The following is a 22,540-nucleotide window of genomic DNA, read 5'->3' on the forward strand; positions in this document are numbered from 1 at the left end:
ATTTTTTGTGATATTTTCTGGCTTGAAAAAGCATTACTTGCTATTCACTTAGCAATATTTTACCATCAGTACACATCAGGATCAGTATGTCACTGATGCAACTGCATTTTCCACCTCCTCTTAACCAATCCTAATTAAGCCTCAAAGCAAAGAAAGCAGAAAGAGTAATAGGCTGGTTGGCTAAATGCTGATAGTTATCCAGTTCTGGTCTGTGAGTGAGCCTCTAATGAAACCAACTAATGACTCAAAATAAATCAGGGGCCTGACTTTGATAGAAGCGAGGGTGGGACCGACCTACTAATAAGTGCCAAGCTCATGCCTTTGGTGGTTTTCCTTGAGGGGAGTGTGAACTCTGCCTCCTCTGAAGCAGAGTAAAGTTCTCTTTTAATTTGCCATGAGTGGGCGGTTTATAGCCCTGATATAATCCATAACTCTTTCACTATTACAGCCACCCACCTCACAGATTGTCAGTACCTCTGTGTGAACCTATCACAGCTTTCTGTCCGTGAGCTTGGGACTCTTGTACCCCTCAAAAACGACACACTAATTGAAGTGATGTAATGTTATGCCACAGAGGGCTTCCCACTGGGAGCCGCACTAGAATGGGAGGCATTGAGGAAAAAGACACAGCCCTGAGTCACGATGCCAGCAGCCACAAGAGCAAGCGTTATATCCCTCAGTCTGAGAAACGAATACCTTTCCATCCAGGCTGTGTGTCTCTCTCGGTGTGTGTGTGTCTGTGTGTGTGTGTGTGTGTGTGTGTGTGCGCGTGTGCTGGATTGCCAAGCCACTTCACTCACGGGGCTCATGGCTGTCATAACCCATCCAGTGATGCTGGCAGGGGAATAACCGCTGCAGTGCTGTGCCGGAGCCAGACATGACAGAAAGAACAACAACCTACAACTTTGCAAAGACACCAGCGTGTCTTCACACATACTTATGAATACAGTTTGCCTTCCCCTCAAGTCAAGATGTTCTCAGCTCATCTTTCAAGAAGAGGGAATGTAACAGCTTCAACGCATACAACTTTGAAGTCACTGACAGGCTCATCTCATCAGCAAACACACACTCACACACATCTGGCACACTGTTTTTTTCTTATAATGAATTTAGTTCATTTAAAGCTGAACATGACTTAATACATGCAGCTTGACAACAGTGAGTTCAATTATGTGTAAAAACATAATAACAGTCAACATTTTACATTTTTTAGAATGAACAGGATTAAAGAATCCTCTCTGCCAAAATAAATCAGAGAGCAACTTTGATTTTTATTGCATGCTTTTCTCTCTTGGAGATACTGTGCTTAAACTTGTTTCCACGTAATAGAGGAAGACTTGATGGCATTTAAGTGTTTTCATTTCATTTTAATGACATAGAAATAAAGCGAAAATGAATGCCTTTTACCTGCATGTTCTTCAGCTTGTGATCCGTCGCGCTGTACCTTTCACATTCCTCCATCCCTCTCCGGAGGAAGGCGTTTACAACAAAACTGTCCCCTGAGACATGTAGAAAACACACCGATCAGCAGGTACACATCTCAAACTCAACCTTCTTCACCACATTATTAACATTTATTAACCCTAATATATATATATATATATATATACACATAAAAAAGGCTCACCTTCAGGGTTTTCTCTGCGCTTACACGCTTCAGATCATAAGAGACAGGGATGCAAAACAGACAATCGTTAGTTTTTATGAACTGCAATCAAAATATTTCAACATTTTCTTTCCCGGTGCTGAAAAACTTCAACATTTATTACCATGTTTTGACTGAAGTTTCCCCATTTCTTAAGTCCCTCTTCCCCGGATCAATAAAGGTACTCCAATATCGGACAACGCAGTCACTGATTCAGCATGGTCACATTGTGTTTGTTCTGCAAGAAGAAAACTCCAACTTCATCCAAAAGCAGGTTATAGAGTCGCGTGTTCATTGAAGCATCGGTTGTCCGCGTGCAGAAACGAGATAAATGTGTAAGTAGGGATCTGTGGGGGAGACAGGGCAACACGCTGTCTGTCTCCAGACTCCCCTTCAGTCCAACTGAATGTGGAAGCGCTTTGAACAGCAGCGATCACGGAGCGTTTTCTGTTTCTGTCAACGCACACACAGCAGGTACGGCACTTCCGGTTACTGCCTTTTCAAAACACATGTCAAGATTGATGACAAAGTTGAAACCAGCGTTATCAACTAGCAAAACCTTTATGCAGTGTGGCAAGTAATGTGTCAGATATTAATGACATTTTTAAAAAGGGTAGTTCCAAATGAAATAGCTTGACTTAAGCAGACATAGATGTTAGATCACCGTCCATTCAATCATAAATCTACTTACCATAATGAAGAATCTCTATTTTCTTCATGTCACCAGGGTTGCTTCAGTCATTTTATGATGCTTAATCTGAGTCAGATAGCTGTGTTTAATAACTGATCACTCACCAGACCTACACAAGTGTCTAAAATGACAAATACCTGACACATTTTTGCAGATAGGCCAAAGTTAAGTCTTAGTATTGTTTAGGGCATTATAGTGGGAAAAAGACTGATCAACATAGTGCAAGGTTTTTGTTGTTGTTTTCATATAATGTAGCATAACTGTATCAAAAATGATAATTTCACATCAGTAGATGTGCTCCAGCCCTTTCCCCTTTTGAAATTTGTGGTCCTTGATCTAAGAGATGTCTCATTCAACTGCACATTACTGGGAGAAATGTGAAAAGCTGTCAGAAATTTAGCAAGATAATAATAAATCATAATAATAACAATAATAATAGATAAATATGTTTAAATGTGTTTTGTTTGCAAACAATTTTTTGATGATCATTGTATTTTTTTTTGTGCATTTTTACCATATGCAGTGGAACCTCTGAGTTGACTATTTTAATCGGTATTTGTCCTTCTACATTCAATTATGTTTCAAGTTCTGGCTTTACCAAAGGTTTCATTATTTTGAAAGGCACATTACTTGATTTCCGGTTGTAGGTCTTGTTTACCTTGACACGCTGAACACTGGTTTGGCAGCTCATGCGTCGTTGAATATTAAAACCACGTCCTCTGTTGGTGTGATTCTCCGAACAGCTCCATTCATGGTTTTTGTGTAGATTTATATTTATTTCGAGGACACGTATTGTTTTGATAATTTATTGCATAATTGTATTATCGTATTAGACGCATGTAGGCCTGTTTATATCATACATCTCTCTCAATCTAAGTATAGGTTTATAAGTTATTGGATCAAAAAACAATCAAACAAACCAAAAAAGTTGATTAGAACTGTGATTAGGCTACATATTACCAAGATTAGAGAAACATGATTTATGCTGAAAAATTTCAAGCCAAACTAAATGTTGGTTTATTGAAAAAAAAAACAAGGTTTTCCAGCTTTTCTGGTGTGTAGCTAAAAGCTCAAAATGCAGTTATTAATGTTATAATTTAACAAATCATTATTCGACTAGTTATTGTGCTAACCACACACTGATATGCTGCCCATTACAATTTCCAAAGTTTGTTTTAGAAGTGTTCACAACAGACGCTAAAGATAAACTGTTGTTTATAAAAGAAAACCAGGAAGAACATGCTGTACTTCAACCTCACCAGACATCAAAAGCTCTTCAGCAGTTTTATAGTTTGTTTCCTTTGGCAGGGCGTTGAAACAGGGCCCAGCCGCAAGACACATGCCAACAGTTATGAATATTCATTCACTAAGGCAACCTTTGGCTCGCTATGAAAACATGAATGTTATGTTAGTGTTTTGTAAATATTCCACTCCTGTGCAGATTATATTCAGAATGAGGAAAGATTTGACTTTGATCTTTGCACGTTATCAAGGCATAAGCTGTTATTATGCACTCGGTGTCTGTCGCTCACTCACTCACTGCTCCAAAGAGCTGCTGTCATTGAAGAAATTACAGCCCATGCACTAAACCTTATCCTTTATTACCTAAACAAAGCAGCTCTGCCTAGAGGAACATAAGAGACATGCTGAGCTGCTGGAAGAACATCTTATTTTTCTCTGAAAATGCTACTATATCACAGTGTCCCAGTTTCACTACCATACCTTGATGAATGTGGAGTGGAGCTATATTGCTCATCCTGTCAATTTGTCTGCCATTTGACTTCTCACAGACACAGGACTCTCAGATCACTGTCTGCGGCTGACAGGATGAGCCGACATTTGCATAGCTCATTGATGGCAGCTTTCTTTGATCCCACTTGCCGTGCCTAATTATCACCATTTCTTTATGCAGCCTGGCTCCCAGGATTCTGCCTCTTTACAAGGTACCTCTCCCTCATCCTCTTTCTCCCACTCCCTCTTTAACATCCCACTTAAATGGATGACATACATATGGGATGAAAAAAAGTCTCAAGCAGAAACAACAACTGTTCATTTCTGACAGGATAGTTTAGATTGGAAGCAGAGAGAGAGTTGAGGCTGTCTTTTAAGAGCAATGTTCACTTGGATAAAAGTCCTGGTTTATCATCAAAGGCTGTCATGTAGATGAAAAATTGAGCAGCCCTGACACAGCTTAAGTTTTATGGGCTCTTTTTCGCACAAAGGATGTGGATCATTACACTGGCAAAAGCGCCAGGATCTTCTAAAATGTGCAGTGCAGTATCAGATTTTAAAGGACTACTTCAAACACAAAATGACTATTTGTCAATCAGTCATGCTGTGTTACCTCGAATTCATGAAGAAACTTTGTCTCGCATACCACTGTGGAAAACGGCAAACATATTGATTTACTGATTGATTCGGAACCACAATTAACAACATCAAAACTATTTCAAAACATTTGAAGAACAAAGAATCCAAAAGCAGAAGTTCTTAATGAATTCAAGTCATGGGGTTCATGTTTAACAACTGCACAATTATATCACAACATCCATTTACAAACTCTCACACAACTTTGCACTATAATCTAAGTCTCATTTATCCAGTCATATGCTCAGTACAGCCCAAGCACATGCATTTTCACTTAAACTAAACAACAAAAAATTAGACTGAAAGTGAAATGTATCTATCCTCTTACACAGATCCGGTGATAGGGCCACTACAAAGTCCTTTCTTTATGACGCCATTGTATTTTTCACAGAACCAATCAACAGTGGCATCAGCCGCTCCAGTACGTGAATTTATATGGCATGCCGGCATTGTGGAAGCAAGAGAGGCAAGACAGGCTTGACATTTAATACAACAGCATTGGCCCCTAACGTGACATACAACATAAACGTCTGCAAGCACTTTACAGTGTAAATAATGACAATGGCATAACATGGCAATAACAGTCATTCACAGTCCCTGTTATATGGTGGCTGATATTCTTGGATAGTGAGAACCTCGAATCTCCTTGTTTTCCCCTTTTGCGGACATTTTTTGGAGGTAGTTGCTAACTGCTACTAGCTGCTTTTTTAATTTCCCATGGTGAGTCGCAAACATAACACACTGTTAAAACCCTGTCACACCCATCCCGCACATAATCCTGTCTCTACATAGAAACAGTTTCAGAGCTGTTACCACCTCCATAATGGCTAAACGTTTGAAAAAACTGTGTCCCCATTCCGCACTCTTACCTTACGGCCATGACACCAAGCCGACATCCAAGAGCTAGCGGCATTTAAAGCCTCCTGCGGCACACCAGACCGACGGCCAACCAGCGCGTACTTTCTGAGGGATTCCCCTCCACACCAGCAGAGGGCAGCCATCTGCAAACGTCTTTTAAAATAGGAAGCGCGCCAGTTAGCGAGCTAATGCTAGTTAGCACATTAACAACACAACCCAATATTGAAAGGACAAAGCATATTTGCTGTGCGCCAATGACCAACAACACAACTAATCAGGAAACAGTTCTGTTAAGAGCTAAATGGGTAAAGAAAAACATTCTTACCTCATGTAACAACTTTGTTTCCATCTCACGCTCCCCTGACTTAAGCCCTTTGTTGACATTTTTCACTTCCGTTTCTGTTCTCGCGCGCTGAGCAGAACGGCCAATCAGAGTGACCTCATTCATCGACGGTCACGACCGCAGCCGATTCCTCATGATGAATCGGCCGACGAGTGCACGCTTCTTTTTTCTTTATCGTTTTTCCAGTTATTCCATAAATAGTTCGAGCATATTTACAAATTCAGTTAAGTAACAAGAATGAGATAGGACAATGCAAACATAAGAAAAACAAACAAACAAAAAAACTAAACGCAAAACCATGCAGGACAAACTACACACAACTATTTACAAAAATAGTCCACATATATACTCTACATGGGAGTATTGAAAAAAATCTTAAAGGAGTTACAGATGTCCAGTGTCCATTTTTTCAGCTTTACTGTCTTTCACTCCGTGTAGTGTTTGGCTGTAAGGTTCTATTTCTATTTTAAATTCTTGTATTTTGGGTTTTTTTTATGAGTCCCATAAAAAGTAAATAAATTCAAAATATTTTTCCTACTACTTTTCCTACTAAGTCAATTTTTATCAAACAATATTATTATATTTCTTTATTGAACCCTTGAACTAGAACTAGTGTGGTTTTTTAAAAAAAAAAAAAAAAAAGTTCAATTTCCATCCAAAATAATTTAACTCAAAGGCATTTATAAAATAAATGACAAATACTTTCGATTTCATTATTACAAAAGACACAATTTCTATCCACATCTCTCTGAATTAACTACAAATCAGTGTACCCAGATCAAGACAAAAACATAGTAATAAAATCAAGAGCAGAAAAATTTGTAAATACATTTATACGTGTAGAATGGTAAAAGTAACATAACATATTGAAACATAAGGTTGTTCGTTGGGCAACTGCCTGTGTTATCGCAATTTAATGTCACTAAAATACATGGTTAATCATTCAGGAATATCTGGAAAGTCCAGCTCTCCTATTTGTTTGGAAAAGGGGTCAGACATCATGCAAAATTTCATCAGAGAGCCCTTCATTATGCAAATTAACAAAGCTGAGGGCTTTCCTTATCCAGTTGAATGGATATTTTGATACTATTCACTTAAACATGGTCGCCAATCAATCAACAAATTAATATCTTTGACTTTTTCCATAGAGGCATGTGAGACAAACTTTTCTTCACAGATCCAAATTAACACAGCATGATTTACCCTACAAATAATTTTGTGGGTGAAGTATTGCTTTAAAATCATGTTACCCATCATATCAGTGTAAACTGTAAGCTCTTTAAAACTTAATCTGTGATTTTATACTGAGAGAAATGAGTGGTAGTTTCCATGGCTTTGTGTGCAGCTCTGTTTGGTTTCATCTTAACATGCCTATAAGTATGTGTGTAAGTTAATTCCCTCCCTATGTGAATCACCATTGGCACATGCAGCGATATTCCATTGCTTTCAGCCATGTACCTGAACAACGGTTGAGAGGATAAACATCAGACTGTTTGTTTTGTTTGGAGTTTTCTGACATTTTCAAACAGCTTGAAACAGTGATAAAACCCCTGTAACAATAAGGCTTTTGACTTTTCTTTCCTTCTGCGTCTTGATTGCCTTTTAACAGCTGCCTGGTTTTGGAGCAACTACAGTCAAAAAGAAAAAAAGGCCTCCAGACAGAGCAATTATGGTTTTATTTACCATGCCCGTTCCTACAGCTCTCCCTTTCTCTACCTCCCTTTTTTCTCTCTTCACTTTGTGATCATTGATCAGATTAGAGAAAAGTAGAGCTTACACATGTGATTCATCTCACATAAAAACTTCATTGACGTATAAAAATAGCAGGCACCAAACAATGAGGTGTAAAAGATACAGTGGCCTTAAAGAGATCATTCACACAAAAAGTTGTTATGAAATGAGCGCTTTGAGGGGAAATCCATTGCGTGTTTCTTGTAAAACCTATTATTTAAGAAAAATTTGTCCTTGAAGGTCTTGATTAGTGTAAATCTTTTGCTTGATCTTCCACCGAAATGTCAAATCAACAAAACACCCAAGAAAGGTCATTTTAGAGGTGACAGTGGGACTGAGATTGAGCAGGAATGAATGTGTGAATGAAGATGAACTCCAACATTTGCTTTCTTTTTTAATTCAGGAACAGCCTACAGAGTCCACCTTTGAAGTGGAGTGAAAAAGCTGTTGCTCAACAACAAACAAAGGGCACATTGTCTGAACCCGGCAGCTGACATGCAAAGCAGCAGAGCATTCACAGAATGCAAAACATGTTCATACGAACAATGGAGCCACTGATCTGTCGGTGTAAACTGTGTGTACGACTGATACATTTCATAACTGAATCATCTTTCAACAGTTTTGTTTTCTGGTCTAATTGGAGGCGGCCACTCACAAAACACAGACAGTATTACCTTACATCACTTTGAGTCCTCATGCATGAACACATCCGATAAAAGACTGCACAACTGCACTCTTAGAAAAAACCTACAAGAGGTCTTTTTTACTTCAAGATTTGCAAATGTTCGTTTCATACTTGACAAGATTTATGTTTTACTCAGCAAAGCTATTTAGATAAGCAACATGAGACAGCTTCAAGGACGACTGCAACCTGGTTTTATTGCTGTGAGGCATTTTCACTCACTGCCGTCATTGAGATTATTGCATGTCATAAAATACACTATATACTGTAAAATCAGTCTTTCCATGTTTAAATCTGTACAACAGCATTGGTGCGCCACCAAGTGGTGGCCTGAAGGATTTGTTTAAATCTCCAAAATGAATCTGAAGTATTTCAACACACACAAACATAAACTATATAGTTTATTACAATATTATGTACAAAATAAAGTTGCAACGAACACATGAATCTGGAGAGTTTAAAGAGGATTTGCTGTCAACATAAATATAAAACTGACAAAGACAAATGAACATTTTTACGTGATGGTATACGAGGAACATCCCTTTTTAAAACATACAACACAAGTACAAAAACATGGCATGTTTAAGGGACAATTCACATTTTTCAGTTCAAACATGACCATTATTATTCTTATTCTACGGGTCCCGTGGATGTATCTCAGTGAGCTAGCAACATGCATGACAGAAATGAACCCAAAAAAATAGAACCACTTCACAACACATTGCCATCTCAATGGGATATCGACAACAAAATCCAGCTAATGTTTGAAGAGAGTAAATGCAAATTTATGCAGGAAAAAAATGTGAACTACCCCTTTTAAAATGTGAGCCAGACAAAGCTGAATGAAGGTTAAAGCTGAATGTTACATAAAAATATCACTTTGAAAGTAAGAACAGCGTAAACACAGAAAATTCAAGCATTAGGTACTCCCCATCTTAAACTGCCAATACTGAAATTGACTTGGTACTTTAAAGTTAGTAGCACCATCAGAATTACCTGAATAAAGACTTAGGATGTAGATAGCATTTGTTAAAACAATGTTACTTGTCAATATATTCAACACTGTGCTGCCAAATGAATTAATTGAACTTAATAAAAAAGACGTAAGAGCTGCAGTTTTCTAAACTACAAACAAACGAGGCATGGTATTGAGAGCTCATGAACAATCATGTGTCAGCCTTTGGGCATTGTAATAAGTTCAGACACCATTGACCAGGTTAGATTTCTCCTCTCTCTGTTTATCCACTGCTTGGTCCATAGCCCCCAAAAACCTCTCAAGAGTCACTGTTGGTGTCTGCAGGCAAACAAACTGCATTAAAAGACTATATGACTCTTTTCCTCCCACACTCTGTAGAACAAAAACAAACACTTACCTTTACAAACAGCGCGTGGGCTAGAAATGGCAACTTCCTGAGCGCTCTTCCACTCAAACCTCTGCTTTTCCTGGAAATGAGAAGAAAAACAAAACATTAGCCTCTGGCAGTGCTGAGACGGTGTGATTTGGGCTCTATTGCATTACGGAAGGCTGCACTTACAGAGCAATGTTCCTCAGTTTCAGACTGTGTTCGGACACCTCACTCTTTGCAAAGCCCATCGTCTCAAGCTCAAACATGGTGAACAGCTGCTGCCGAGGGTAAATGATCTGGCACTGCACATATCACACATCATAAAGCACAGGCATATAGGAAATTCTACTTCAAATACTTCACTTGCACAGTGACCTTCTGCATATCAATAACTCACTGCGTGTTACAGTGAATCAGCTTTTTTTGCACACCTTCACTGTGAATGGAGAATCCAAATGTGAACAATTTTCTCAAATCGAAGTAAACAGGGACTGCATTTAACAACAGCAAATCTATATCAAAACATCCGTTTACAAAAAACTCTGCAGTATTATTCAGTCTTATGTTCAGTACTTCTCAAATGTATGCATTTTTGTAAAGATATTGTGATTTTCAAACACTTATGTCTAGACTAGCACGTCCTGGGCGTGTGTGTGTGTATTAACTCTGCTTGAGCGGAGTTCAAAGGCGTGTGTGTGCCCAGGCATGCTACACCGACGTGCATTAGGCTGTTTTAAATCAGATTTTAGTGACAATGCATATGTTTGGGAAGTACTGAGCATACAACTGTCTAAATGACACTTGGATTATATTGCATGTGACAGTTTGCAAATGGATGTTTTGATTTAGTGTTGCTGTTGTTTTTTAAATGTAGCCCTTTCACTTCAATTCATCAAGAATTTTCTCCAGTTGTGGACTCTCCGTTCACTGTAGAGGCATGAAAAGAAAAACTTTGCACAGGGTGAATAATTGAAATAGAAATGGTCATTTTGAAGTGTAAAGTATGGTGAAGTATTCCTTTCAACAACTCATCCTATTAAATCAAAAGAACAGTTTTTTGTGCTGTTGCTGCTTCAGTTTATGACCATTTTAAAGCATGCTGATAATAAACCACAGGGAGGATTCAAGGTCTTGCTCAAGGACATTGAGACATGCGGACAGGAGAAGGGACTGAACCGCCAACCCACTGAGTCTACCTACTGAGACTTGTATCCCGTGGACACAATTATTTTGTCTTGTTTTAAAATACTGACCCTCGTTTTTATAAAATGCCCAAAATAAACAAGTAAAATCATCATATCCACGGATACTGAGGTGTTTTTCTCAAAAAAAAAAAAATAATGAAGAAAAGCTGCTTTGGTCACCTTCATCAGCTCCTCCAGGCAGGAGAGGTAGATGTTATAGATGCCCTTCTCTGATGGAGGTCCGATGTACTGCTTGATGTCAGCCCGGTCCACAAACGCCAAGTCTATCTTTTCTGTCACATTGGAGGTCGTCAAGATCACTACGTTGGAATGTCTAAAATACGAAAAAGTCAAAACAAACTTGTGTAATTAGGACAAAATGAAAGCCTGACGGAAGGATTTTCCAGTGGAAAGAATGCAAAACTTGTGGTGTGACATGCTATAAGATAAAGGTTTAAACAGTACATAAACTGTTTAGATTTCTGACCTTTTGATCTGATCCAGTTGAGTGAGAACCGAGTTGACCACTCGGATGGCATCAGAGGGCTCTGTCCCTGCCTGGCAGGCATTCCTCGCCGCTGTCAGACTCTCCACCTAACCACCACGAAAACATTAAAACATTGTCACAAAAGGAACAGCTTTTTGTAATAGAAAGAATTACCTTTTTAATGAGACTAAACTAATTTGGAAAAAGTGGATAATGTATATTTCCCTGAAACACCCTTCCTTTGTTTATATATATTCAACACACACACACACACACACACACACACACACACAGAAAAACAAAAACAAAAGGAGCAGCCTTTGTTACAGCAAGGACGCTCCTGTTTTCCTCTTTTCCAATAAGCTGATTTTTACCTCATCAATCAGAACAAACACAAGAGCATCTTTGTCGTCAATCAGTTGTTGGATCTTTTGAAACATCTTCGTGACCAGCTTACCGCTCTGTAACAAAAAGGCATGATGAAAACTTACACCAGCTCTAAATCATCCTCCAGTTAAACAAAGTAACGCAAAAAGGAGCCAGCTGTACCTCTGAGAACCACTTTGAGAACAAGCTGTGGCTGTTTATCTCGACAAATTGCCCATAAGAATACCTGCAGGGAGAGGAGTGTACTTTAAAATGAAAAGAGCAGGTGGAGCTGCTGCTGAAGCGGTTTCACACAAATGAGGATTGTCTTACCGACTCGACAGTCTGATTGACAGCTTCTGGGCGAGAGCTTTGCAGAGTGACGTTTTCCCTGTGCCCGGGGGTCCTGAATGTGGGAATGCACAAAGTGATAAATCAGTTATATTACGCATATCCTCCCTCACACGACCTCAACTAATTATAAAAGACTATTATTCTTCATTAATTACTTACCGTGAAGCAGAACAACACGGTTCCATGAAATCAGGTTGCTGTCGACATTTTTATCTGAGAAGTAAATTGTTGTCGTGACGTAATCCAAAAGCTGGAGGGAAATGAAAACAGTGTGGATTTTAGCAGTTAGAAGTGAAAAGGCTATGTAATCATTTTCATTTATCTCTCAATCATTTTTTTTTCTTACCTGAGTTTTGACTCCGCTCTCATATACCAGACTCTCCCAAATCCCATGGAACTCAGCTGTTAAATAGAGATCATCATTTTAGGGGAACATTGAGCAAAGACTGGATTGTAACAAGCCAAATCTAATGGAAAGTGCAAATTAAAACAATGAAACTGAAAATATGATTTATTTATCACTGTTACATTAACCCATTGAAACCTGAACTGACATCAGTTTTCTGTGCTGCGTTCAGACACCTTTTACAAGCTATTGAACCCTTTGAAACCCGAGCAAAGTGGTATGATTTATTTGAAAAAAAAACAAAAAAAAAAACCAACCCAAAACTGGGGGAAAAAAAGGCAACGAACAACTTGGCAAGAAATGTCCCACAAATTTCAAGAAATTAATAAAGGGTGACAACAAAATGACCTCAAAAGAGGGTGGTTAGAAAAATTATTTAAAAAATAGGAGGAAAAATGTCTGGAAAACAGTATTTACTATTACTATAGATTTTTCATTTTAAAATTATCTTAAACAAAATATTATATATGTAGTTTTAAAATAAATACCAAAATAAATTCTTGGGGGTTATTTTCTTTGTCGTTTTTGATTTCTGCCAGATGAAACACGCTCAAAAGAACAAAGTCTTTGTTCAGAGCATATTGCACACCACTTTATATAGCTCGCTTGTGATCAAGGTACAAAAAGGCAAGTTTACAGAAGTTGCAGGTAGCTTCTAATGATGCCATGAAAATATTACTCGAGAGACCTCGGTGGTGTAGTGCAAGTGAAATGTTTGTTGCTGCACGAGTCAGTACCATCCAAGCCGTATAAATGTATCTGCTGGCTTAATGACTGTGAGAAGGAAACAATACTAGTTCTATCTGACATAAGGTACAGCACTACACGCTGCCACTCCCAGCTGTGGAGACACTGGTAAAGTTGTCTCTTTGTAAGATATTATTTTTATGTTGATTTATTTCTTTCTATACCATGTTTTTATACTGTGTTTGTGTATGTTTCTATTGTATGTGGTGTTTTGTCTTTTTTGTATGGGCCCTGAGCCTGGAGTAAAGGATTGAATTAAAATTGAACTGAACTGCCTCTGAATGAATATTGTTTGTATGTGAAGAAAAAAATGCTTTCAGCCGATTTATCGTTATCAGATTCTCCTCAGTATCTGTATATTTAACTTAAAAATAATCCAATATCAGGGCTTTAATTCATACGATCTTGATTTGCTCCAAACAGTCATATCATATCATACTGATAAGCATACAGATGCATAGCATGAATGCATGAATCTAATCTTACAACAGCATCTGTTTTCCATGAAAAACTACAAACTTTTAACAGTCATCAAAGTATTCAGGTAGTGTGAGTCAATGTACTTGAGTCCCTTTTTGCCATGAAATTTGTGTTTTGAGGACATTTTGGGTCAAGTTTCACATTAAGACATACTGAATAACATCAATAACAATAATTCTTCCTGTGTTAAGTTTTCCCTGGCTGTCCAACTTCAGCTGGAAAGAAATCAAACTAAGAAAGCAAGAATTTCACCATGCTGTCCTCCACAGTGTTACCTGCTGGCAGCAACCAGTGATTGGCTGCTGAAAGCTCCTCATCGTCCTCCAGACTGAGCATGCTGGGTCCATCCTCATTCAGAGTGAAGATGTGAACGGAGACAGAGCAGCTCTTCAAATCAAGGGGCTGAGGGGGAAAAAAGTTAATGAAGAAAGAACAGATAAACAATAGCAAACAATAGCATATAAGATATATATGATGGGGAAAGAAACCCAAAATAACAGACCTGTGTTGCCAATTCCTCAATATCAACTATAGCCACAGATTCCACATGTTTCTGCAAAAAGTCTTCATCAAACTCGGTCCATCTGTAGTTTCCAAAAACCATGCTGTGGCGACTCAGTAGAGACAGAACATGTGTCCTCACCTCAGCCAGTTTAGCTGTGCTGAAATGTCAGAAAGAGTGGGGTAAAAATACAATGCCATTAAGCTAATTTGCTTATCATTACGATAATAACTGATTATTTGCCCATACAAATATCAATATGCATATTGGTTTCTAGAATTAAGTCATTCCATGCATTTCTGTATGTATGCAAGCTTGCCTCTTTTTCAGATTTATTCAAAGACAAAGACAGTAACAGAATAACTAGGAGCAGCATGAGTGGCAATTGTAAAATACCATATCGTAAATCTAAATTTGGGCAATTAGCTTTTTCTACAAAGGGCTGTCAACACATTAGCAACTGAAATCAAACTGAGTCCTGGCTTAAAATCCTTCATAACAAAGGTTGAGTGCTGGTTAAAAGCAAACCAGAGCTGTACACAATCTTACCTAATGTCGCTGAAAATGTCCAAAGAGTATTAAATCTCTTGGTGTATTGTGGTATGTCTACTGCAATATGTGTATTGTTGTATATGTTTCTATGTATGTATTGTGGTATATGTACTATAGCATGTGCATTGTAGTATTAGTATCATGGTATATGTATTTTATTGTGCCCTCCATGTTTACAGTGTACCATGATGTTTGAAATTCAACATTTTAATAACGCCAGGTCTACATGTAAAAACCCAACTAGGGACAAGAGTTAAAAATTTGCAACAGCTACACCCTCTTTGTGCATCAGTCTCATATTCTGTATTGGAACTATGTTAAATTGCATCGTCCCTATCATATGAAATAAATTTGATTCAAATGTTTGGAAATACGACCTTAGCTCAGTTGTTTAATGGTAGGATGACACAAATGCCTCAAAACACAATCTATCATGGCATACTCTCCTGAAGGTTATGTTCAGGTAAGCAGTATTCGAGCGTGTGTGTGTGTGTCTTTGCTAGGGGTTAATGATACCGATAATGATTATTAGTACTTGATGAGACAGATAACTAATATTTGGAACCGATATGCATTTACAAAAACTATGAAATTATTTCTGTCGAAATTTAGACTTTGGAATATCACAAACTCCAACACAAAACTTTGTTTAAATGCCTTTAGCAAATCTTTATTCAAAACGGAAACTTTAAACATCGTATACAACAAGTTCCAAGCAACCTTTTTTTTACAAAGTCTAGTGGAAATTTAAATAAAAAATAGATAAATAAAAATATCTCCCTGAGATTTTACAAAGAGATTTTAAAAGTCCCTCCCATGCTGGTACTTTCTTTGCACGAACTGCAGACTGCCTTTCCTGGTATTAACAGACGCACACTTTTACAATAATTAATGTTACCTGTGATTATAATAAAACACAGATAAAGATAATCGGCAGAATGCCAAATATCGGCTCCGACAATCGGCCAGACTGATAATCTGTCGGCCCTCGTCTTTTCTGTGTTCGGTGTAGGTTCTGTGGTTGAATATGGACTCCATACACGTATTCACTGACCTGTTTTTACAAAAAAAAACCCACCTGTGAGATTTAACATGGACCTCCACATTTATGTTTCGTTTGTGGTTTTCCACCTCCATTCTGTCACCGTCCATCCCTGTGAACCTGTGGACATAAGAGCAACAACGAAGAGCTTTAAAAGCAGCATTTTCCATTTTGTTGACGTTAGCTAAGGACGTTAAGTTGTAGCTAGCTAACATAGCTGGCTAACACTAACGTCCCTCAAATAGTAAAGCGAAACAGTTTGCAACATCATTAAAACAGAGAGCATACCTGAAACCATAAACGTTGTCAATATGATTACTTGTTTCGACCAAAGCTGCGGTGCTGAAGAAACTATCGACGGTCCGCCGTACTGTCAGAGAGCCGACTCGAATTCAGCGCGCTGATTTGTGACACCGGAAGTTCGGGGTATTACTTCCGCCTGACGCTAGCTTTCTTTCTGCTAAGAGTAACGCCAGTGAGCAGGAGCAACATCACTGAGATAAACACAAGTCTTCGGATTTGTTGATATCGTGAAGAGATGGGGAAAAAACACAAGAAACACAAACCGGAGTGGAGAACAGTTGATGGTACCCGAGTGCATTTTTGTCTTTGTCACCTTTTGTTTCAGCTAGCTTTATGTAAACTAGCTTAGCTTAGCTTGGCTGGCCAGCTTAAATGGAAATAACAGCAGATTTGCATTGTTGTTTTTGTAAAAATGTACCATAATCGACCAACGAGGTGCACATCTCTCATCTTTACTTTTCGGCTGCTAATGATATAATATCCCTCTAACACGAGTTAGCATTTGATCCGTTCGTTTTAATTTGGTACTTATATATTTTTTGTAAGTTTGTGTTGTGTTTACGTTAATGTTGAGCTGTGTATTCGTGTTTTTATTATTATTATTATGAAATTATTATTTAGTTTGGTCTAAGTAACCACATAACCAGGTAAGCAAAAACACGAGCTATGAAGTTACCGACAACAAAACAACACAGCAGGATGCAAAACAATCCGATCTAACTACTTACAGCAGAAGGTTTTCTTCAGACTACTAGAGAAGCTAGAGACTATAACAGACATTTTTTAAATTATACACAACCTAAAATAATACACAAAACTTAGTTACTCCCAATATACTAATGTCAGCATCATTCCATATGCTCCCCTCCAACTTCCACAACTTTTGACTTTGCACCATGAATTCCCATCTTAACTATCACCTTCATGTTGTTTGTTTTGGTTGTAGATTATGAAGACAAGGCTCTTGAGAAGCCCTTGAAGCTTGTGCTCAAAGTTGGAGGAAGTGAGGTGACGGAGCTCTCTGGCTCGGGCCATGACTCCAGCTACTACGATGACAGGTCAGACTATGAGCGAGAACGCCACAAAGAGAAAAAGAAGAAGAAGAAGAAAAAGTCTGAAAAGGATAAAGACAAATATGTGGATGATGAGGAGAGAAGACGGCGGAAGGTTTGTTTACACAGTCGAAATTATAGCACCTGTTTTTGTGTCTCTATGAGTTAAAAATTGGCTTTCATCCCATCCTATAGGAGGAAAAGAGAAAGAAGCGAGAGCGAGAGCAGAATGAATCAGAAGCAGCAGCCTCTACAGTTGCCAGCTCTGGTGTGCCTGTTGAACCTTTTACATTGACAAAAACTATAAGTATTGCATTAGAGGTAAGTAAACTTAACTTAAGCCATACAATATGACTGTTACGTTTGTAATGACTCTTCTAACAAATCACTGGCATCACAACTTCTTCCTTTCAGCCAGAAGAGAAGAAAAAGAAGAAAGAGAGGGAGAGAGAGCTTGAGCTGGAGCCTGAAGTGGACGAGTTTCACCCCAGTGTGAAGTTGGAAGTGGAACAGCAAGGAGACAGGCCGGTCCGAGCATGCAGGACACAGCATGGTAAGAATGTCTGTCTGCGAGGACAATGTGAATTGTTTTAACGATAACTCACTTGTAAATGTGCTCATAAATATCTGTATTTATTTTTGTTTGCCAAATGCAGAGAGTGAAACCACTCCTCGTCAACAACTGCTGGAGCACTTTCTGAGGCAGCTGCAGAGGTGAGGAACTCTGATTTAGCGTAATTACTGCATCCACGTTTAATGTCGGCCCTCGTATCCTTCGAGCACCACAGCGCTGCTGCTTAAGTGTTTTGACTAGATCACAGTCAATACTTAAAGATCCAGAAGACTAAGGGCTGAGGTGGGACTGATACTAGTCTCTGAGGATGAATCCTGATGTTTTCGGTGACCCAACCTTTCCTAGTACACTAACACCATCAGGCACATGCACACAAGAAATATCATTAAATAAGTGGAATATTACTGAGCATAATCTAACTCCTCAAAACATAAAACATTTACATTTTCAAACACAAGTTTATATTGAATCGCTTTTGATCACATTATGATGTCGTCTGGTTCCTCAAATCACAGCACATGCAAGATCCATACATATTGATCATATTGACCTGACAGATAATGTACACCTGCAAGATCACACTCAAAAATACAAGTCTAAACACATGTGGTTCTGTACTGAATAACGCCATGCTTACCTTTCCAGGAAAGACCCCCATGGATTCTTTTCATTTCCAGTAACAGATGCAATCGCTCCTGGTTACTCAATGATCATCAAACATCCCATGGACTTCAGCACCATGAAAGACAAGATTAGAAACAATGACTACAACACAGTTACAGAATTCAAGGTGAGGATGCTTTTTAACACAAAGAGGGAGTACGGCATGGTAAAAAAAAGTTTTTCTTTTGAGAGAATTATAAACATGTGTAAACAAAGTTTGCCTTCATACCTGTTTGAACACTTTTTTGCCTTCAGGCAGACTTTAAACTGATGTGTGACAATGCCATGGTGTACAACCGACCAGAGACTGTCTATTACAAGGCTGCCAAGAAACTGCTGCATACAGGATTCAAGATGATGAGCAAGGTAATGAGGTCTAATGATGTAAGGATAAACACTTTTTTATACTAGATGTGTCCTTGTAACACCAACTGTCTCCATGCTAGCTGTCTTGTGGTTTTAGCTTTTGATTGTGTATTTTTATAGGTAATTTTTGTGACTTAAAAACTTCAAATTATTAATTATTATCAAACTATCAAATGATCACTATAACATGCAAACATAAACAAGGGACTTGTTTCTGCCTCAAAATGTATTTTCATAAATTGTACAATTAAGTTTTAATTTGTGAATTTGAATAAGCTGAACAGCAGACAGAACAGACTGCAGTAATGTTGTCATCTTGAGTCAAATCATGGCACTGCTCCATATACAGTGAATAATGAATTATAATCAAAGCACTACAGCATATTGTAGTTTCCAGCAGCTGAGCAGTGTCAGTCCTGTACATACATACAACTTATTTGGATGAAGAAACGCAAACAAAGTCAGCACAAAAAAGTCGGTCACAAATGTTTTGTCAAAAGTACAAAGTTCATCATCTAATGACAATCAATAATTCTATTTCAGGGTTAAAAGATTACTGTAATAATCATTAGAAACTTTCTGCTGGCTGCTTCTACTGCATTGCCCTTCTTATCCTTACATTTCCTGCTAAGCAAACGAAGTTAAGTGTTGCTCCCTTTTCCTCTGCCCTGTGTACAGGAACGGCTGTTGGCTTTGAAACGCAGCATGTCTTTCATGCAGGACATGGACTTCACCCAGCAGGCAGCTATTTTGGGAGATGAAGACCTTGCAGCTGATTTACCTCCCCCAGAGATAGTCCCCATCCCAGCAGAATCAGCTAAGAAGTCCAAGAAACAACCAGTCAAAGACATGAAGGAAGCCATCAGGTATGCTCTTAATTGGAATATCTACATGAAATACGACTTTCTGTGAGCATTCAAGGAATGAAATGTGGTCAGAAAGGCAAGTAGGGAAGTCCTGGGCATTTGACGATCTGTGATTTAGCACCCTGTCAGTATAATGATCAGTGTCACTTCTGTTTTCTCAGTTACCTGTTTGAACCAGAGGGAAACGCCTGCAGCTTGACTGACAGTACAGCAGAGGAGCACGTCCTGGCACTGGTTGAGCATTCTGCAGATGAAGCTCGGGATCGGATCAACAGATATATGCCCAACTCCAAGGTTCTCCTCTTAACTTACTGTTTTCATTTATGCATACTGTGTCTACCAGCTATACCAATATTTTATGACATGAAATGAAAAGTGTTAGTAAGGGTTCCACAGTTAAATGAGTTTCATACTTTGAGTGTAGTTTGTAGTGACGAGATATTTGTCTGTTCTTTGTTTTCAGATGGGGCACCTGCGTAAAGAGCAAGACGGTTCTCTTCTATACACGGTCGTAAACCAGCTTGATCCTGATGCAGAAGGTTTGTTATCACTGTGTGACTTTTACACGTCTTTCGAAACCTGATGTTACACAGTACCAGCACTATGTTTGTGTGATTATTCTTAATTTTTTGCAGAAGAGGAGACTCATAAAGTGGACCTGAGTTCTCTGTCAAATAAGCTTCTGCCTGGATTAACAACCTTGGGTTTCAAAGATGACAGGAGACACAAAGGTATGGAATAAAGATCACTTTTTTTGATTTTATTCATATTAGACATTTAAAGCTGATTATAAACAATTACCAGAATTGCCACAAAGTCTATGGTTTATAAATGATTTTGCTTTTTTTTTCTTGCTCTGTATAGTAACGTTTCTGAGCAGTGCCTACAATGTTCAGACCCTCCAGAAGAACTCCATATTTTCAGACCTGCTACCCGATGAGGTGGACACACTCTATTCAGCATACGGAGACGACACAGGGGTACAATGTGCTCTCAGGTAGGAGGACCTTTCTATAATGGGTTAAACTTAGATTGACCTAGTGAAAAAAATGTGACTCTGTTTTCAACTTGTAATGTTTTTACTTTCACCCAAAGCATACAAGAGTTTGTCAAGGGCTGCGGAGGCGTCACGAAGCGTTGGGTTGACAGACTTCTGGACAAGATGACAGCGGGCGATCACACTAAAGCTGTCGGTCAAATCCGACAGGTATCTGACTTATGCTTAACACACATCACTTTATCGCGTCTGTCAGTCTTCAAGGTTTCCTTGACCAACTCTGCCAGCATAGTCTCTGGCCTTTAATGTGTATGTTGCCTATTTTACATTTCAGAAAAGAAACATCACGCTTAAACCTGATGAAACCAAATCTAACATCTGTGACATGCAGGTATGTTGGAGTTTGTGAAACAGTGATGGTGCATTTAAATAGTTGCCTGGCTGTCTGATTAAAGCTGGTTTTGCTCAGATGGCAGATGGCACTGGCCTGGGAGAGAGTGGCTCCGTCCTGGACTTCATGTCAATGAAGAACTATCCTGATATGTCTCTGGATATATCCGTGCTGAACTCATTAGGTGATTATCCCCATCAATCCTATGAGTTGATTCATTCAAGTGTACACAGATAATCCAATTATAACCTAATTAAGGTTGTAAAATGAGCAAGGAGTCCATGAATTGCTAAACTTGCATCAATGGGATTAGGCCCTCAGTCTCAGTTAGAGAGTAAGATGTGTGGTGTTGCAGTGTTAAAGGGCATTAAGCTATGTAATCACCTTAATCCTATTAAAACTCAGGTTTTACTTTAGTTTTACTACATTTTGGAAAACACAGTGGTCAAGCTACTTGAAAAATATATTACAGAACTTCTTGATACAATGCTTCACTCTGTCTTTTCTGCTTTAACTTGTAGCAGTGCCTTTTTTTCTTGACCCTTTTAATGTCCTACAATGATTTTACCTTTCCTCTTTCTTTTATCAGGTAAAACAGTGAAAAAAGAGCCAGGCAACGAGGAGGGCCAGCAGCACTTTGACGATGCAGACAAACTCCTGCAGGAGTTCCAGGAGGCTCAGGTGGACAGAGTTGGCTCCAGACCCTCATCCAACCTGTCCTCCCTCTCCAATGCGTCAGAGAGGGACCAGCACCACTTAGGTATCTGTAGTAGGGGTCAGATTCAAAAACAAAGTGCTCAAAAAGGAGCACTGGTAATGCTTTTCATCATCGCTTACATCATATTATTTCCATTAGTTTGCTTAAAAGCTGTAATACTATGTTGCTTAACTTCTAGGCAGATATCAAATTTTATGTTCCACTTCCACGTTTCTGCAATAGTTTCATCACTCTCCGTTAAACGACGACACCACTGCAACAATAACCACATTTTCTTTTATCTGTAGGGAGCCCACCACACCTGGGTGTCGGAGACCAGTCTGAAATGGTCCATGATCCCTACGAGTTCCTGCAATCTCCAGAGCCAGAGAGCACAGCCAACAGCTGACCACGCACACTGCCGTTTTATTATCCTGGTGTAAACAGTACTGGGTGCTCAGTCTTGGACTGTTTCAACACTGTGGAAAAAGCAGGAGCCTCTGATCTGTTTTAAAGACTGATTGTACAGACTGTGTAGTGTAATCTTATGGTTTTGTATGAGTGCAACACTTTGAAAATAAATGCTTGTACCTGTATTTATATTTCTGTTTGGTTCAATTAGAAACTATTATCCAGGGGTCCTGTGAGTCCTTAAAAAGTCTTAAGCCTGGGAAGACGGATTTTATGCGACAGATATTTTAGAGGTTGTGAGGCTGCAGAGTCAGATTTCAAAGCAGTATACCTCCATCCTTAAATTGAGCAACATTTGCTTTTGTACGATATCTCAGTATGAGAAGACAAAATAGGGAAGTGAAACCAAAGCAATATTTATTTATCATTTACATTCC

The 22,540-nt window shown here is 38.7% G+C and overlaps 3 protein-coding genes across 5 annotated transcripts in view; 1 reads left to right on the forward strand and 2 right to left on the reverse strand.

Moving 5' to 3' along the window:
* The window catches only part of nkd2b (NKD inhibitor of WNT signaling pathway 2b), a 36,926-nt gene extending 31,219 nt beyond the window's left edge, over positions 1-5,707 (reverse strand). For 2 of the 3 annotated variants that reach the window (XM_042490286.2, XM_042490285.2), the window contains exons 1-3: positions 1,770-2,073; positions 1,628-1,654; positions 1,408-1,499 (exon numbers count right to left, since the gene is read on the reverse strand). In XM_042490286.2, coding sequence (XP_042346220.1) covers positions 1,408-1,499; positions 1,628-1,654; positions 1,770-1,794 — 144 coding nt within the window. In that variant the 5' untranslated portion in view covers positions 1,795-2,073. Of the gene's footprint in view, positions 1-1,407; positions 1,500-1,627; positions 1,655-1,769; positions 2,074-5,572 lie in introns of those variants that run through there. The other variant, XM_088084185.1, reaches the window with a different exon arrangement.
* Positions 5,708-8,687: 2,980 nt separating this feature from the next.
* trip13 (thyroid hormone receptor interactor 13) lies at positions 8,688-16,217 on the reverse strand. Its single transcript, XM_042490383.2, has 14 exons — positions 16,072-16,217; positions 15,820-15,903; positions 14,190-14,349; positions 13,963-14,089; positions 12,401-12,456; positions 12,214-12,304; positions 12,034-12,106; positions 11,884-11,947; positions 11,709-11,795; positions 11,335-11,441; positions 11,028-11,181; positions 9,853-9,965; positions 9,691-9,760; positions 8,688-9,611 (listed from the first exon to the last, which is right to left on the reverse strand). The coding sequence occupies exons 2-14, from the start codon at positions 15,891-15,893 to the stop codon at positions 9,516-9,518; spliced, it is 1,272 nt and encodes a 423-aa protein (XP_042346317.2). The 5' UTR covers positions 15,894-15,903; positions 16,072-16,217; the 3' UTR covers positions 8,688-9,515.
* brd9 (bromodomain containing 9) lies at positions 16,204-22,288 on the forward strand. The gene is made up of 17 exons (XM_042490382.2): positions 16,204-16,370; positions 17,033-17,253; positions 17,334-17,459; positions 17,553-17,691; positions 17,795-17,852; positions 18,358-18,502; positions 18,631-18,741; positions 19,420-19,607; positions 19,769-19,901; positions 20,071-20,146; positions 20,243-20,338; positions 20,472-20,604; positions 20,703-20,814; positions 20,939-20,995; positions 21,074-21,179; positions 21,585-21,755; positions 22,001-22,288. Exons 1-17 carry the CDS (start codon positions 16,322-16,324, stop codon positions 22,099-22,101), a joined length of 2,022 nt encoding a protein of 673 aa, XP_042346316.1. The 5' UTR covers positions 16,204-16,321; the 3' UTR covers positions 22,102-22,288.
* Positions 22,289-22,540: the final 252 nt, after the last annotated feature.

Source organism: Plectropomus leopardus, chromosome 11, assembly GCF_026936395.1.
Source record: "Plectropomus leopardus strain MGB_pleo_1.0 chromosome 11, ASM2693639v1, whole genome shotgun sequence".
Classification (NCBI taxonomy): Eukaryota; Metazoa; Chordata; class Actinopteri; order Perciformes; family Serranidae; genus Plectropomus; species Plectropomus leopardus.